At 37.6% G+C, this 18721-nt stretch overlaps 1 protein-coding gene and 1 pseudogene across 1 annotated transcript in view; one reads left to right on the top strand and one right to left on the bottom strand.

Annotated features, from left to right (window-relative positions):
• LOC121942946 overlaps positions 1-13137 on the bottom strand; it is a 49635-nt pseudogene extending 36498 nt beyond the window's left edge.
• A 2761-nt stretch (positions 13138-15898) lies between these two features.
• Positions 15899-18721, top strand: part of tyw1 (tRNA-yW synthesizing protein 1 homolog (S. cerevisiae)) — a 79909-nt gene continuing 77086 nt past the window's right edge. Inside the window, exons 1-3 of the mRNA XM_042487317.1 lie at positions 15899-16007; positions 16247-16374; positions 17854-17982. Coding sequence (XP_042343251.1) covers positions 15944-16007; positions 16247-16374; positions 17854-17982 — 321 coding nt within the window. The 5' untranslated portion in view covers positions 15899-15943. The remainder of the gene's footprint in view (positions 16008-16246; positions 16375-17853; positions 17983-18721) is intronic.

Below are 18721 nucleotides of genomic sequence, written 5' to 3'. Positions count from 1 at the left end.
TCTTGAAGAGTATGCTGTCTTAGAGCTCTTTCCCTTCACTGACCTCTGTGATTACACGGCTCAGATGATACTTGATTTGTTGCTAAAGCCTTTTACCTGAGCATAGGGTGTCTGCTGAATATTAAGGAGTATTGAAAGTTGAAAAATAAATTTAGCAAATTAAGGCCTTTAACCCTTTGAAGCCTAACAGCTAAACAGGAAATGGCCCCAAAATTTGCAAGAAATTAATAGAGTTACAAGGTAATTACCTTAAAATACTACTACTACCAATAATAATAATAATATTAATATGATGTTAAGAAAGTACATGCATATGTAAAATGTACTGTCCCTTTATTTATTATATATTTGTCTTTTTTTCTTGTCCCTTTTTTCTTTTTTGCAATCTTTTTATATTTCTTATCAAGTCGGTCATTGTCTTTTTCAATAAATACAATCAAATTACTTACAGGTGAATCTAATGGAAAAAATGAATATTGTGAAAAAGTTAGTTTCTTAGTGATTGAATTCAAAAAGGTAAACTTTCATATATTGTATATTTATTACACATAAATCAAAATATTTCAAGCCTTTTTTGTTTTAATTTTGATAATTATGGCTTATAGCACATTAAATTAGAAATCCGGTATCACAAATTATCAATTTTTTCATCATTCAAAAAATTCTAAGTATGTAAATTTAAAAACTCAGTGCTTGGTTGGGGATCCACTACTACACCATAATTATAAAAATTAAAATAGAAAATGTTTGAAATATTTTAGTTTATGTAATGAGTCCAAAATTTTAAGTTTCTTTAGATGCACCTGTATTTAACCTTATGATGGGCAAATTGGCTTCATTTTATCCGAAAACATGGGAAGAAGGTAATGAGCAACAAAAGAAGAAATGACCCACAAGTTAGAGAGAAATCTGTGAAAAGTGAATGGCTATGTATATTCACAACACCGGCCCTTACCACCTCCGCCAAAGCTACTCTAAGCACCGCTTCATCAACACTCAGACCCCAAAGTGACAGACAATCACCACCTCTGCATTGACTGTTGACCTAGATATCAAACACACACACAAAGCAAGTGTGATGTTTGACACTACTTCTGTTTATCTCTATCTAGCAAACAGCAGTTCCGTACCATAAACTAATGGGCAGATTTTTTGCCATTGTGTTTTCAGTCTGTTTACACATTCCCTCGTCTGGAAGTCAGTGGCTTTTTGGTCAGATGCCAGAGATAAGGTCTGAGGTTAACAAAAGCTTTAGAGACTTTCATGTTTCTTTTTGCAACATAAAATCAATGAATAAATACCCTACTTGTGAACTTTGAACTTTGCGTTCCATTGCAAGTTGGAAGTCAATAATTCCTTGTTGGTTTTTCCAACCTCTCTGATTCCCGTTTGGCTACATGCAGATTCATTGCTGTAGGTACCTAACAGAAGGGAGGAGTGGGCTTGAAGGCTATTACATGCTGGCAAAAATTAAACATTTTTATTAATGCGCAAATTAAATATCAATTTTTAATCACGTTAAGTGTTATATGGTATTAATGTTAACTGATGTCCAGGCAGCTTGACCAAGAATAAATATAAAAATAGAAAATAATAGAAATATAAAATAGAATAAAATAAAATAATATATGAAAACATAAATAAACAGGAAACAGCTATCAACAAAATCAAAAGAATGAGAAGAATGACTTTCCAACTCCGCAACTCTAACATTTCAAAATCACATGAATGCAGCTTAAAGCCTACAAGGGTCAACAAGAGCCGCAGACGCTTGCCGACGGTTCAACATTGACAGACGGCTGACTGTTGGCTTGGTGTGTCAGGGCCTTAAGCAGGGAAGTTGGGGGGGTTGTTGGGTCACAAAACTATGGACTTTACCCTGGAGATGTGTTTTCAGAACCGTGTTAAGGTACCTTCTTCCTAAAGCTAACCACAGCAACTTTACTTCAATTATGAAACTGTATATCAAGAACATAACTTAGTGGGGCATTAATTCACAAGATATCATATTAACAGTTCTACAGGGATGATACGTTGATCTCATTGACAGTTGACCGTATTTGGCAAACAGCAGCTCTGTTCGTTTTTCCATTAGGCGTATTTTCTATTTGCAGTTTCAATTTGTACAGTATGAGGGTTAATGGAGACCTGTCTAGTGACTGCTATAACTCTTCTGGAATAAAGCAGTGCAACGGTTATCTCGATCATCTCCATAAACGAGGACCAGTGCCCCATGTATAATTGCTTTAGCACATTTAATCTGACAAAGTACTAAAGCACACACACACACACACACACACACACACACACACACACACCCACACACACACACACAAAAATACCAGTTAAGGGATGTCGTTTGGCTACAATTTGTTTGATGTTCTTGGCATCATAAATGATCTCTCTTCCTCATTTTTAGGTTAGATAAATCAGTGACAACCAGAAATTCAGGCACATTTCATCTTAACCCTTTTAACACCTGCATTGACATCAGCTTTCTTGTGCTGTATTTGTTAGCATTTAAACATCTGGAACATGACAAAATGAGTTTGATTTCTCTAAAAAAACATTGGATAAAAGATGACAAGCAACTTGTCAACAAATGTCCTGCAAATTGAAAAAAAGATGACAAGAACAATTCAGAAAAATTATATGTATAATTATTTTAATTATATATTTACAATTATGATACTGAAAAAAAGATTTTAAAAAAGTATTTATTTGTTTAGCACTTTCTTGAGGTCACTTTCTGCTTCTTTTTGTGTGCTTATTTTCAGGGAAATTTCTTGTAACATTACTTGCTAATTTTTGGACAACTTCCTGTTTTGCTGCTTGTCACCTTCTCCCCATTTTTTTTTTTTTTACAGATTCAAGTCAATTTGCTCAGGTTTCAAAGGGTTAAAACACAAATGCATGCGTTCGCACAAAGACATACACAATCAACCACAGTGTTTCAGCAGAACCTGACACCGTAAACTCGACTCTGCAGGTTCTGTGTGTACTCTGCTGTTCCTTCTTTGTCTCACTTCTTCATTTCTCACGTCTGGGGTTGCACACTTTACACAGGTGCAGCCCACAGCTTCTGTGAGGCCTGAAACCAGAGATGCACCATGTCGAACGAAGTGCAACTTAGTAGCACAAGCCACATCAGATAAAGAGAGTCAGGCTTTTACTGTAAGACGAGGAAGATCCTGACATGATTGCATGCAGAGTTGCAGTCAGCAGAAGTCTGAGTCAGTCCCAAAAGCAAATCAAGCCGAGTTATACCCTTTTAACAGAGGTAAAACCTGGACATTTTGTCCTTCAAAAACATTCTCTCTCTCTCTCTCTCTCTCTCTCTCTCTCCTTTTTGTCAGTTTCTTGGGCCTCTCTTGCCAAGTTGCTCATTGCCTTTTATACTCCAAGTTTCTGAAAAAAATCAAACCAAACTGCTCTGGTTTTAAATGCTTGTGAAAGGTGTCTGAATGCAGCACAAGCAAACGGATGTCAATCCAGGTTTCAAAGGGTTAGAAGAGAAAACAGTATAATTCACACACCAAATGTATTATATACATGTAAAGTATTTGCACATGCTGCTACTGGGCTCTAAATATTGAATGAGTGGGTGTGCTTCATTTTAGTGTGCCAACAGTTCGCTGTTTGTCAGTCTTCCCATATTTGTTTGTGTTTGTATTGGACATTAGGGGTGTAAATCACTTTTTTTTTAAATGATACAATATTATATTGATACTTTGGGCAACGATACAATATTTGCAAATATCACTAAGTCTGTCTTGATACAATTTTGATTTGATTTAAGGGCCTGCGATTGATATGGGCCGATATTATCTGCTCATTTAACATGCTCAAAACGGGGATTAATAACAAGATCTTTAAACAAAAGTATAAAGGTCAACTCAATAATAACTGTCAAGTATCATAGACAAAACAACCATCTTTTGTAAGTCACGTTTCCACCACATATACAACATGCTAACATTATTAGCATTAGCCTATGGCATTTTACATTGCATAAATTAGCTTAGCAGCTAGCGGACTTCTCCTCTGCTCATAACTTAACCACTTTACATTAATTTATTCTTTCTCAAACTCACCGCTGATTTAAGTCCCTGCACCTCCTGACAGAACAGCATGGATGACTTTCAGTCTGCTTGCATTTTTTTTTAGTCCAACATTGTTGAAACAGAGCAGCAAATGTAACATTAGCAAGAAGTTGGAGAAATAAGATGCCCTACATGTACATGGTGTTTCTGGAGTACGGCTTTTGTTCCCATACCACATATGCAGTGTCTGTTAAGACTGAGTTTCTCCAAAAACCTAAACATTTCCACACTGATTTATTCCTGAGTAAATGACGTTCTCCTCATCATCTTTCTCTGGGCGGCTGGCCATCATCTGTGTGACAGTGACACAGGCTTTCAAAATAAAAGCACATTTGAAAGCGGATGATATGGATCAATGTTTACACTTTGAATCAATGTTACGTGATCCTTGCTCATTTGATATCGATGCAGATCGCTGGATTGTTACACCTCTATTGGACACGTGGTCTTTATGACATTTACACTGCATTCACTAAAATTTAGCAGTGGATCTGCTGGCTACAATGCCTGTCAAATGGTGTCAGACTCCACTTGTCGCTCCGCAAGTGCACACCGACTTAAGAGCTTTAAACTGTGATTTGTCAGTCCATAATATGTTCAGCTGATATTCCAAAAGTGCTAACCCGAGATGATTCCTAACTCTCTTGGCTAACTCTGTTGGCCCTTGGCTAACACTTGTCCTTCATGTTTTGGCTCTCTCCCTGCTACAACACAGCTGAATTAAGTGATCACCTTGTCATAAAGCAGTTTCTGTGGTTCATAAAGAGATGATCATTTGAATCAGCTGTGCTGGAGCAGGGAGAGATCCAAAACATGCAGGACTGGTTGCATTTGAGGAAAGATTGACCATATTTGGACAAGAAAGAGAAAGAAGAGTATGGCAGCTAAGCCTAAACTTAAAGCCACTGAAGGGCTACCTACACAGGCTACTAATTGACACGCTCGCCTGCCTTCCATCTGCTTTTCTTCTGGTGAAAACAAGAGTCCAATTTTGTCTTGTCTTTGCTGTAGCTTATTTCTCACCATTGGGTATTCAGTGAAACATGCAAGAACTCACCAATTTGTGTCCATAAACATCAAACAAGAAACAACTTTTCACCTCTACATTAAGTGTGACATGACCCGACATTAAGCTAAAAAGAAACTGTGCTCCTCTGTCTGGCAACACCTGTCACTGAATGATGGTTCCTACCTATATCGACACCCATGACATGACAGTGACCCCTACAGGACAGGTAGCATTTTAACACAAATGGCTGCTATAAAGAGCTTTGCTAAAGCAACACGTTGCCTGTTAATACAGCTCGATACAGGTATTATTGTGCACTTGGCACCAAAACAGGGACTGCCCATAGTTCCAACGGCACAAAAATCTATTGCCTTGTTAGTTCCATTGGACCAAAAGTCAATTTCTCGAAGAGCCTCCCTGCTTAAAAAAAAACAAACAGCTAAACATCAGCTTATAGTGGTAGATGGTTTTAGCTGGGCGAAGTTGGCCTCAGATGGTCCTGACCCAGTTCTTGCCAGTCTTTGATGGTTTAGCTAGATGGGCCACTAGCCAGGCATGCTGGCGTGACCAGCCTGTCAAACTGAGCACATTTATCTTTATGCATATCCCATGACAGTAGACTGAACTGATTTGTGCCCTTTGCTTTTCATTCATTCACGTCATTACACTGTTATTTCTCCATACTCAAGGAGAGTGACCATCACAAGCTGGTATGAGCAGCTAAATATAAAAAAATTATGCAAAAAACATACCCTGAGAAGCTGGTTAGCCAGCTTAACCAGCTTAAGCTGATCAAACAACCTACTGCTCTGATGTCTCATTTTCCGAAAGTACACACTCCCTGCAGTCAGACAACTCAATTGCCAGAAAAAATGTTTGCATTGAATGTTCCTGCAATCAACAGATGCGTTACATTTGTACATTATTTTGCCGCAGATATGTTGAAACTTTCTCAACAGCAATGCAATAAATGTGTGGTTAAGTTTAGGCATAAAAAAATGTTTGGTTGTGGTTAGAAAAAGATCATATTCTGGCTTAAATCAGTCATGTTTGGTAATACAAAAGATGCTGGAAAAACATGGACAGGATGTAGAAAAACATCCAGATTTGGTGGCTCACAAACTGCTGGGAAAAACCACAAAGGGTCAGTAAAAACACCCGCGATAAATGACAGTGTTACATGTTATGAGTTATTTGTGGACAGTTTGTATTCTCTTATCATTTATATTCATATGGGCTTGAAAAAAAAACACTTTCTCGTGTCAGAGAGTATTTTTCTTTGTGCATTCATATTGTAAATTGCTTTGCTGGATATGACACACATGCTTTGGACTCAGTTCAACAAACAAGACTTCGATTCACTTGGAATACTGCACATCCACTCGCTGCTGTGTGTTGTCGTCCAGCAGGTAAAACCAGCTACTATCTCCAGTCACAGTGGTGACAGTTTTCTTTATGGAGGTGTGATGCCTCAGCAGGCAGAAATGTAGTCTGGGTGCATGCCACCAAGTGTGCTGTGATGATCATTTTTTTCTTAGAAGGAGCCGTTTATATCTAAATAAGCAGGTCTTTGTCTTCAGAGATTGTCATGTTGCACATGTTTCTACAGTAGCCCAGAACAAAGAAACCAACCCGTTCTCATCCCATGTCGAGATACATATCGTTGCTTTGTCAGTTGACTTCTAAGTGTACATATTACGCTCTAATGTCAACATTAGTGCATGGTTAGGATTAGGCAACAAAGGTACATTTTAAGGTGTAGAAAAAAACATCACATTCAGACAGGAAGTGAATACTAGACTCCCACATGAAAGTCCAGTGTCTGACCTTCTCTCCTGCCCACCTGTACACCCTGTAGGGACTTTTGTTCTCCTTAGATCAAGTCATTACTGGCAGCGTTTAAGTCTGATGCCGTCCACTGGCATATCATTTGGACCCATCAGGTTCTGTCTGTCATTTTCAACTGATGCATCCCGGCAGCATATCATGACTTACTTGACTTAAGCCCTTTGTTCCTCCAAGGACCAAAAATGACTTCCATTTCACTCGGCTGTTTGCAGTTTTTCTCACCAGTTGAGCCCACTCCTCGACATTTCTGCCTGGACCCCTCTTCTCCAGCTGTTCTTGGGGGGCTCTCCTTCCCTTGCTACTTGTGGTTTCCATTTAAGGTTCTTGTTGGGTGATGTTTGTGACCAGTTTTTTTGAGGGTGAGTCCAATCCAACTTCACTTTCTCCTTAGAAATTGTAAATCAGTGGGTTGCTGGTTTATTCTTTTCTGCAGGTCTACATTGCTTACTTTGTCTCTCCACCAGATGTTCAGTATTCTCCTGAGAAAGTTGTTCATGAATGTTGGTCTGACACCCAATACAACAAAGACACAGGTCATGAAGCGCCACTCCAAAACTGTCAACCCTATCCTTTACTCAACAAGACTCTGTTGTGGACACCACCGGAGGAAGAGAAGCCGACGTTAAGAGCAGGATCAATAAGGCCAGGGTGGTGTTTAACATGCACAGGAAGATCTGGAGCTCAAAACAAACCTCAACAAACACCAAGATACACATTTTTAACTCCAACATGAAGAAGGTGTTGCTGTGCATATCGCAGATACGGAAAACAACAAAACACACAACCAACAGGCTGCAAACACTGATGAACAGGGGCGGCATATCATTCACCCACAAAAAGCCGGCTTTTGGAGTTTGGATCTTATGTGGAAATTATTGCAAAAGGCAGCATTTGACAACTTCAGAACGATAAAAAACAATGAATCAAACATTGGCTCTAGATGGGGACATTTTTGCCAATAAATCTCTATTCCCAACTTGTCAAAATATGGTCTCTGTTGGTTTTGGATGCTCAGGGACAGTGTGTCATTTTATGCTTGTTGTTAAAATTGTGCAGTAAAATGTTCCATGCTGTCAGATCTGATTTTTGTGGATTAACATTGCTGCTAAATTAATGTTGCATCTTTATGTCTGTAAATGTTCCTTGTTGGGTAGTTCAATTTACAGCAATGCATAATTTCCTATAAGATCATCATATGTTTACAGCATGGCTGTCCTACGAGAACCATGTGTCTCTAAAAAGTCTGCCCTATTTTTATCTTTGTGACGATGCATTTACAGCTGATTCAAGAGGGTTTTAAAGAGTTTATTAAGGGGGGAGGAGGAAAATATTCTGTAACACTGTATCCATCAGTTCATCACAAACATTCAACTTTAACACATCTGTAGATACATGTTTTTCATTGGACAAGTGTAAAAAGCTGTTTATGCTCTCACCACTGCTGATGGTGCAAAAAAGTGCTGCATTTGCAGACTGTTAAACTGAGAGTGCTGCAACACGTAGTAGAAAACAGTGCACGTGCATGTGATCATATCTGTGTGTGTGTGTGTGTGTGTCCATATGTTAAGGGAGAACAGCAATGCAAATGTCTCTCTCTCTCTGTAAAACAGAACAGTGGGGCCGGCTGACCTGTTTAGAGGAAGTGTGCTCACTCTGCAGCTAACCTGCTTTGCATCAGTAACTTTACGTATCTCATTGTCGAACAGTTCAAGGACAGCAGAGATTTTATACTACATGATTCTGTAAAGCTGGATATTCCCCAAAATGGTCGAAATATCCCAAACAACATTTGTAAGAATTGGCCTACAGCTGCTGGTGAGAGTCTTACGCGCACTATGTCTGATAAAATACAAAACATTACGGATCTTTACCAGTTTGTTATTAAGATTTGAAATTTGGGGGTAGCATCCACAGAGACCTGCACATTAGTCTTCAGTGTTACTGCACAAAAACACTCTATTAAAACTTAGATACTTTATTTAAATACCTCTGTTCAGTCTGGAGATTTCATGCAATTTTCTAGGGCAGTGTTTTCAAAACCCCTCCTCCTCTCTGAGTACCACATGTCATGTTTTAAAAGCTCAATATACACTTCGATCCCAGACAAAAGATGACCATTGAGAAAGAAACGTGGTTATATCTTTAGTCGTGGTTCTAAAACGGTGGTCCCACATCTCACAGTAGGTGGGTTTCTATTATACACAAAACTTCAGCGATATTTTAGAAATGTCGTTAAAACACAATTGTGAGATAATTGTGTTTCTATCGAGGGATGTTATGTAACTCTCTGGTGATAACATTCCAAGAAGCATGGCGATGGATGTTCAAAACATTAGCAGGTTTTTATCTGTTGCAGCCAACGCACTAGCCATCATTATTTCCAATCCAAGGCCACGTAGGTGTGTTTTTCGAACGATATTAGAAAGGCAAGCCCCTTATACTGTATGTGGGAGCGGCCACATATGAGGGATTTCGTGGCGGTGACAGTCCACGATTTCACAGAGGAATTCAAAACATCCGGATGAAGAGTTATATGATGAAGAGTTATATGATGCAATAACAAGCGAAAAAAGTTTTTCCATCGCAATTTTGTGAGATATGGCTTTTTCAGATTGCCTAAAATACCACCTCATGCGAGCATACAAACTTTTTGTGATGAATGGGATTTTTTTTCCCAAAGTTGATATGTTTTCATTAGGTGTATAATTTTTTATTCACAATTTCAATTGGTGCACTTTGACGGTTAACGCACGAAACTCACTTATCATGAAATGATGCACTGATCAGCACTACACTGCTAAATGCTTGTAGATGCGAATAAATACTTCAAACTCTCATGCAAAATTGGCGTGCCAAGTTGGCCTCTTTTCCCCAGCCACAACGGATCCACATTCTCTCCTCCTCCTCCTCTTTTTTTGACACACATAAATGCCACTATAGCAAAGGCTGGATTTGTTTGTTAATATTTTGCTCTGACCACTACAGCACCGTAGATGGACGATGCATGCTGATGATGTTTTGTTCTTGTATATTGACGTTGATAGGCGTAGGTCGTAGCCTGCATTTCAGTAGGTGATGTCATTGCACATACTGCATACATCAAACTTGATGTTGTACCCAGAGTGTAGCTGAACTAAACTTACAAGATTTAAAAAATCTCACAGTCTGCAGGATGCTTTACATCGCTCACGGCTGCAACATAGCTAAAGTAAATGATCAGCTCGTCATCAAGCAGCCTCAGGAGGTCATAACGAGTTGATCATGTGCTGTGTTACAGCAGGGAGAGATCCAAAACATGCTGTTTTTAAGGTATTCTGTCACGACCTAAAAAGCTTTACTAGTTTATATTTGATTAAAAGTGGATCTTTCAAATGTAACAAAAACACAATTCTTATTTTCAGGTGATAATACACTAAAGAAAACATACTCATATTATTTTCCATTTCTGCATATATATCCCCCTATATCCTGCACTCTGGACCTTTTAGGACACTTCATGGTTACACTCCTCTGCCCTGTACGATCAGATGTTCAGTCCCTCAGCGTTGAAAATTTTGGTGTTGTGCTCACCGGGATTTTCTTGACAAGTTTTGAAGGAAATATAGGTGTGATTTACTTCACTGCCATTTGCTGATTGCAATCACAAACCCGAGTGCATGCTCCAGCCCTGCTGGAGGAAGTGGTTTTACAAGAAGTGAAAGTGTTCTTGGCTGATCTTTTTTTGAGAGTTTTACTCCACCTGAAACACTCTAAACTCTGGATTGTAGTCAAACTGTTTGTAAGTGTTGTTGATTTTTTTTTCAGGTGCTCATTTCATATTTTTTAGTTGTTTAAAAGCTATTTCAGGACCTGAAGCTCTAAATAAAACTTAACTACATAGGGAGCAGGTCCTCTTATATGGATTCCACCATGTTGCCATGTTTCTATAGTAGCCCAGATTGGACAAACCAAACACTGATTCACATTTTCACATCAACCATTTTAGTAAACAGCCCCAATGCCAAAATAGTGTTGTGAATACCAGTGCCGTGCACAGACATTATGCAGGGCAAGTGCTCAAGTGAAAAAAGTGGCCCCCTTCCACAAATATTTTTTGCACACGTGAAGCGTTGCTGGATGGTTTCTATCTACAGCCACCATAGGGTTTGTACATATTAAGCACTATCACACAAGAGGGAGTATTTAAAAAAGAATGGTTAGTAAAAAGTACAAGAAAATTACCTGAAAATTAGCAGAAGAAATTAGAAAATAAACTCCAAAAAAAAAACAGAACAACAACAACAACAAGACATTGACCTATAAAAAGTGACTGAAAATTAGAATAATTCTGTAAAATTATTTTAAATATAGAATTATTATTAAAAAAAAGTATTTTCTATCACTATGACAGACACTATGAGATGTTTTAATGGTGGTTAAATTTCATAACGGTGACAACAATGCTGAAGCTGAGGGTAAACACTGTGGTTACCTGGCAGTCCCTGAAGGTGCTCGATATGTGCGCGGCTGCCAAAAGGGAAGATGAAGAAGAAGGGGCAAGAGCTCAACTCAAATGCAGTTGTTAAGAATTGGTGCCAAGGGCCAAATTTAACTAGAATTACCGCCATGCAGTTGTATACCTCTGCGCACCAGTCAAGTTACATTTACAGTTTACATTCATGTCTGTGAAAACATAAATGCTTCACACACAAAAGATCTATACAAGCAGCACATTTCAAGGTGGTTCTTGAGGGTTCTTGAGTTATGACCAAAAACGTTTTTACATATTGCATTCACGAGAATAAAGCAGATGTAGTTTGAGCTCATTGTTGAGTCCAAGTGAAGGTTTGTGCCAAATTTCAAAGAATTCCCTCAAGGTGTTCTTGAGATATTGCGTTCACAAGAATGAGACAGACAAGGTCACAATGACCTTGAACTTTGACCTTTGACTATCAAAATCTAATCAATTTATATTTGAGTCTTAATTAACGTTTGTGCCAAATCTGAAGAAATTCTCTTGAGGCATTTTTTGAGATATTGCATTCACAATAATGAGAAAGACATACGTATGGATGGAGAGATGTATACAGATCTACGTACATCTATCTATGCACGCGTCTGTAGTACGTACATCCTGAAAACATGACGCCTCTGGCTATGGCTGTCACCAGTGCGGAAGCATAAAAACTAAAATATAAAAGAAAAAAGAAACAGGGGAAAAAACAGTCTCAAAAAATTTAACTTTTGTATTCAGAGGTCAAAAAGACAGGTGCTTGAGCATCACCTGAGGTCTACCTGTGCCCACATAAAACTGCTTTATTCTGTGTTTTTACAGGTTTAAAACACCTGGTGCATTTGTTATGGAGAGGAAGAGACCTCTGTGGATGATTCAGCTCCAAAAAAAACCTCCTGAACAATAAAGACTGAAGGAATCCTAATCTGAAATTCTCACCACTAGACGCCACCAAATCTCTCTAAATCTTGCTGTGCTTTTTTCACTCGGTGCACTGTCACAATCAATGTTGCTGCTAATCACTGACATATCCCAGGCTGTGATACTCACAAACAAAAGAAAAAGATCTATTTTGCATGTAGTATTTTGAAAATGATTCTTCTTTTGTTCTTCTTAAAGTTAATGAATATTTGATTTTTATGATTAGGGCTGATCAGAGTGATGCGAGTTTGTGGGTAAAATAAAGTGGGCCCTTGGGCTTAAGAACAATGAGAAAATGGTCAGAATCGGAAATTGTTGTTATACTGAGCTCATTTATGTCTAGGAGATACAGACTGGATGGAAAAACAGATCTTATTTTCAATTTTCCTTTTCTCTTCTCTAAGCAGAAGTAAGATATGCTTGACTTGAGATAACAGCGCGGCGAACATCCCCTAATGAAGTTAGTCAGCCTTGAACCAGTATCTCACCTCTTTTTCAAGAAGCCCTTTCCTTTCAAAGTTTCTTCAAATGTTTAAGATTTGAAGTCACTTTCAGGTATGAAACAGCAGCAGTACAGGAGTGTAAAAGCAGCATGTGGAAGCTCTGACCTTGTAACTTCTCCGTAAGTTCCTCCTCCGACTCTCAGCAGGATCTCAAAGTCATCCTGAGGGTTCCTTGTGGAGATGTCGAGAGCCGCCCTGTGTTGGAAATCCATTTTGATGTTTAAGTTGCTAAAATTCCTCTTTAAGGCATGTCACACACACACACACACCCTCTCTCTCGCTCACACACACATACATGCTCTCACACACTCTACATCTACAGGCAACTAAACTGATAAACTTCCAGTGAGCTGCTGAGAGAACATGCTCTCTTTGTCTGACGTTTAGCTGTCTTCACACACAAACGCACACATACACACACACACACTGACACCTTCCTGTTTCTGTTTCTCAGCCTGGTATCGATCCTCTCTACCTCTGTCACACCTTCCTCTCTTCTCTCTCAAGCATTTTTTGTTAGCTCATTTGCATTATTCAATTTTGTTTCCTGTTGTGTGTCTGTGTGTGTGTGTCTGTGTGTGTGTGTGTGTGTGTGTGTGTGTGTGTGTGTGAGAGAGAGAGAGACTTTTTGTTGGTGTTACATTTTTGTTTGTTTTGTAGCAGTGTGTGCATTTTTGCTGCTTTTTAAAGAGCTAATGAAGGTAGAGTTCAGATTAAAGGTTAAAGGTTAAGATCCTCACAGCGGCAGAAAAAGATCTGTGTGTGTGCGCGAGCGTGGTGTGCGTAAGTGCGTGTGTGTATGTGCGTGTTGTAGATGATTAATTGCAGTTGTGCTGTTTGGGGTTTTCAGTGTAAGTTTCAGTCTCAGCTTCACGCCTACTAAAATGGTGTATGTGTGTGTGTGTGTGTGTGTGTGTGTGTCTGTGTGTGTACGGGTGTGTTCTGCAGCTCTGCAAGTAGAGTCATTCGTGCTTGGAGCTCCCTGTCAGCTTCCTGTTCAGAAGCAGATAAATGAGGGGCACCCGTTGCATCCTGTTAACGAGTAAAAATCACTCTATCAGCTGTGTACAGAATTTTAAAAAACATTTGTATTCATAGTTCATGCCGTTTAAATAACTTTTACTTAGGCTTCAGACATGTGAATGGCCTTTGTGGCAGGATTACATGCTGGCATTCATAGTTATCTATCAGGGTACCTGCTAGTCCTCATTTGAAAAATGTCATTCGAAGAGACATGGACGGACAAGGAAATGACTTAAAATGGCCACAAAGAAACATGAAAAAACACAAAGAGACACAAAATGACCACAAAGAGATGCAAAATAGCTTCAAATAGACTAACAATGACTGCAGTAAGGGGCCAAACAATCACAAAGAGACACAAAACAACTACAAAGAGACACATTAGGACCACACAGAAACACAAAATGACCACAAAGAGACACATAGTGACCATGAAGAGATGCAAAACAGCTCAACAGACTCACAATGACTACAGAAATGGGCCAAACAATAACAAAGAAAATGACCCCAAAGAGACACAAAATAAGCACAAATAGACTTAAAACAATTACACAGAGTCATAGAGGCTGCAAGGAGAAACAGAGTCACAATGACGGTGGAAAGGGGGGAAAAAATCACAAAATGACTACAAAGACACAAAAAAATTGACAACAAAAAGACACAAGGCTCTTACAAAGTGATGCAAAACAGCTGCAAAGAGACATAGACTCACAAAAAAATTAAAGAGACACAAAATGGCCACAAAGAGGCACAAAATGACCATAAAGAGACACAAAATAACTACAAAAAGATAACAAGGAGACACATAATGACCACAGAGACTCACAATGACTACAAAAAGGGGCCAAACAATCACAAAGAGACACAAAATGGCCACAAAGACACTCAAAACAGTGACAAAGAGATGCAAACAGCTGCAAAAAGACACAGACTCACAACAACTAATGAATGTGGCAAAACAAACATATATAACATATATATATATAACACCACATGCATTTTGAGTTAATATATCATCAATATAACATTAAAATCAAAGCAGCATTGAATCCCCGAAATTAAAAAAGAAATATAGCAAAAGCCACACATAAAGACTTCTTTTTGTATGATAAAAATAATGACTGACATATAATTTACTATAAAACACTAAAAATCACTTTTACAAGCAGGCCTACATTTGAAATAACAATTTCTGTGTTTTTATTTCCACTTTATCATCATTTAATATTTATAGGGTGCTTGTTAACATGGTTTCAATATACCCTTGTTACTATTACTATTACCCTTGTTACTCCTTTTATTTTACACTTTAATTTAAAGGTTTGTTCTTTTATTAGAATTCTATCTGCTTATATAAATGTATCCCTTTTTTTTAATATGTATTGTTGAAGGTGTATATTTGTGCATCATACATGGGTACTTTTTTGGTTATTTTTATTTTAATCTTAAAACACTTTGTGCCTAGATTGAAATTTGATTTATTTATTAATTTATGTATTGATTTATTTATTTGTTTATTTTTGTATGTCATACATGGGTCTAACATTTTTTATTATGGAAATTGTTTAATTAGGAAAGCATTTTGTGTTTGTCTTTGAAAAGTGTTACAAAAATTAAGTTATTATTACAATTTATATTAAAATTGATTTTTCCTTGTACCTTTTAGTGTCAAATAAGTGTGACAAAAAAGAACTGTTATGTAACTTAATAAAGTTATAATGATAAGAATAGTAATTTTTTTGTGTTGTTTGTTCATTGTGGTCAAAAGTAAATGTGACGAAAATAAATTATGTTCTATTTTTGTTTTTTGGGATATAAAGAAAAAAAAACAAAACACAAAAATCCCGGTATCAGTGATAATCATAGACTGTAAGTCTATGTAATGGCCAGTAGAAGGCAGCAGTACGCCACTATAGCGACTGATCTGCCGACTCCAATGAAGAGGAAGAACTACATTTCCCTGCATGCTCATCGGCCAAACAATATGGTTGCACACATCATCAACTAGCTGAGGACTGTGTATTTTAACTCACCGTTTGTAGCTATGTTGAGTTTCTTCGTCATTACTTTTCTTTGCATTAGTCGCGTGTCCACCTCGGATACTAAAGGTGAGCTTTTTTTTATTTGAACGGACCAGGAAACTAACTTTACGTCATGTTTTAGCTGATGTGCGTACGTTAGCTAGCATGTTGCTAGCTGTGTATTCGCTGCAGGTGACCCGAGGTTAGCTCCATGTTTCCCTCCTGTCGCTGCTTTAGTATTCGCAGCTTTCTGTTGAATTTGCACATGTTGTAACTAGTTTTATTCGTATTTCTTCCCTGAATCTTGACGTATTTTCTCCCTCCAGACTCACAGAATGAGTTCAGACCCGGTGAGAGTTTTCTCATGTCGGTTTGGCACAACAGGCTGTACCTGTATTCAGCTGCTGCTCTCCTTTTCGGGATCTGGTTCTCCCTGAAGGTGGCTCTAAAGAAGGTGAGCTGTTACCCACCAGAGGCGGAAAATAACTTAAATATTGTACTCAAGAAAAAGTACTGTTACGTTAAGCCTTAAAACCTGAGGAAATTGGCTCCATTTCTTATAAAAACATGGGAAGAAGGCAATAGGCAACGATAAAGAAATGAGCCAAGAAATTTGTAAAAAAGTACAAGACAATTACCGGAATAAATAAAGATGAAAATAAATGAATAGAAGACAAAAAGAAGTGCTTAAAACGTCCAAATAATTTGTGAAATAATTTAAAATGTTATTTTGAACTTATAAAAACAGTTTTCCCGAGACATTTTCCCTACATTTACAAAAAATAATTTTCTATAAATCCACTATTTTCTTGCAATTTGTGTAACATTCCTGTCAGGTTGCCCTTTGCCTTTTTCCTCCATGTTGTTGAAAGTAGTTGCACCAATTTGCTCAGGCATTGAGCAACAAAAGACAAACATAATCAAAAAGGTTAAAAGAAATTAGCAAAAAGGTGCATGTAAATTACCTGCAAATTAATTAAAAAAAAAGAAATTTAAAGAAAAGAAAAACAAGGAGATGACCTTGAAAATGTGCTTAAGAAATGTAACTTTTGTAACATAATTCTTAAGTTGTAATTATGGTAATTAGAAATATTGCTTTTCACTAGATATTTTTCCTAGCTTTTAAAAAATATTTTTCTTATTGTACAGTTTTTGAAATTTGTTGAACATTTCTTGCTAAGTAGGCTATTGCTTTTTTTTCCATCCATGTTTTTGAATGAAACCAAACCATTTTTTCAGGTTTAAAAGGGTGAAATACCTTGTAAAAACATCCGAACGCATCACAAGGAAACTGATGTGGATCCAGGTTTTAAAGAGTTAAAGAAAAGTCACTCAAGTGTTTCTTCAATTCAAAGGAAAAAATAGGTCAGTTACAGTTTTTCTCAGACCTTAATGAAACTGGGATGCACTTGATCTTCATCATCAGACTCTCAGCAGAGCAGAAGTCTTCTCATGCAACTGTGTTGACACATTTTTTCATATTAAAACAGTTCATGCTGATCTCATAGGTAGACCTGTTGGATTATTTGTGTAAAACAAAGGGAAATATTTTATTCACAGCTGATAGAAATTACTTGCAAAATTACGAATCTCTCTAATGTACCTGTGTGAAACTCCACTGCACATCCTTTAATCAGCAGTAGGTCCTTAGCCATATCTATAACAGATGCAGCCCTGTTTTGCCATTTGCATGCATGGCTCAAAGAGGCCAAAGACACATACAAATGAATTCATGAACCTGTTGTATATGTTTGCTGCATATGTTTTGGAACCACACTATTTAAAAGAGAAATGTATCTATTGAAAGCAAAAAAAAAAAAAAAAGCCTCAGATCTTTAACTTAAATCTGTGAAAAACAGGAGCAAAAACAAGTGTTGTGTTTTGTAAATGGTATATATTTATTTGTCTTTGTCTTTCTCTGTCTGCTGTTTAGAAAAGCTTCTCCAAAGATGTCGGCCCGTGGGTCTATAAAGCTGTGAAAAGCAATGACAGCCACAGAGATGCTGTGGTTCATGTGTCAGAAGTTAAAATCTTCTACGGATCTCAAACTGGAACAGCAAAGGTACTGAAATTATCCTCACTGGCTCCTGATGTTAATATATAGACAAGATGATGCTGTGACTTGTGACTTTTTGTAAAACAGAAGTTGACAAAATATTCAAAATATGTTGGGATCACACCTTATTTGCACCTTACTGTTATCTGATTTTTATATTTGATATATATTATATTTTATCTTTGCGACACATTTGCTGTTTATTCCCTGTGCCAGCGTTAGCCGTGCTCATAAGAATTATGTTTTTGGGTTTTTCATTTGTCCATCCTATTCTTGTGTGCATGATATTTCAAGAAAGCCGTGAGAGAATTCCATCAGATTTTGCACCAACATTCACCTGAAATTGAGAATGAGCAGATTAGAATTTAGTGATCAAAGGTCATGGTAACTGTGGCCTTGTCTGTCTCATTCTTGTAAGACATGTTATCTTAAGAACACTTTCAGGGAGTTCCTTAAAATTTGGCACAAATGTCCACTTGGACACAACAATGATCAAGTAAGTAAGTAACGCTTTATTCATATAGCACTTTTTAAAACATGCGCTTACAAAGCGCCTCACAAACACACATACACACACTCTTAGAATAAATGAGTGAATGATTGAATTAATCAAGTTTCAATCAATTATCATTTGGAACACAAAACAATGAGGGACAGACAAGAGCAAAACAAATAAAAACATAACACTTGGAGCTGCTCAATAGGAAGGCTTGTCTATAAAGGTGGGTTTTCAGTAGACACTGGT

This window comes from Plectropomus leopardus, chromosome 5 (genome assembly GCF_008729295.1).
Source record: "Plectropomus leopardus isolate mb chromosome 5, YSFRI_Pleo_2.0, whole genome shotgun sequence".
NCBI classification, from domain to species: domain Eukaryota; kingdom Metazoa; phylum Chordata; class Actinopteri; order Perciformes; family Serranidae; genus Plectropomus; species Plectropomus leopardus.
Note: the sequence above shows the minus strand (reverse complement) of the source record. Positions and strands in the feature narration are given on the sequence as shown.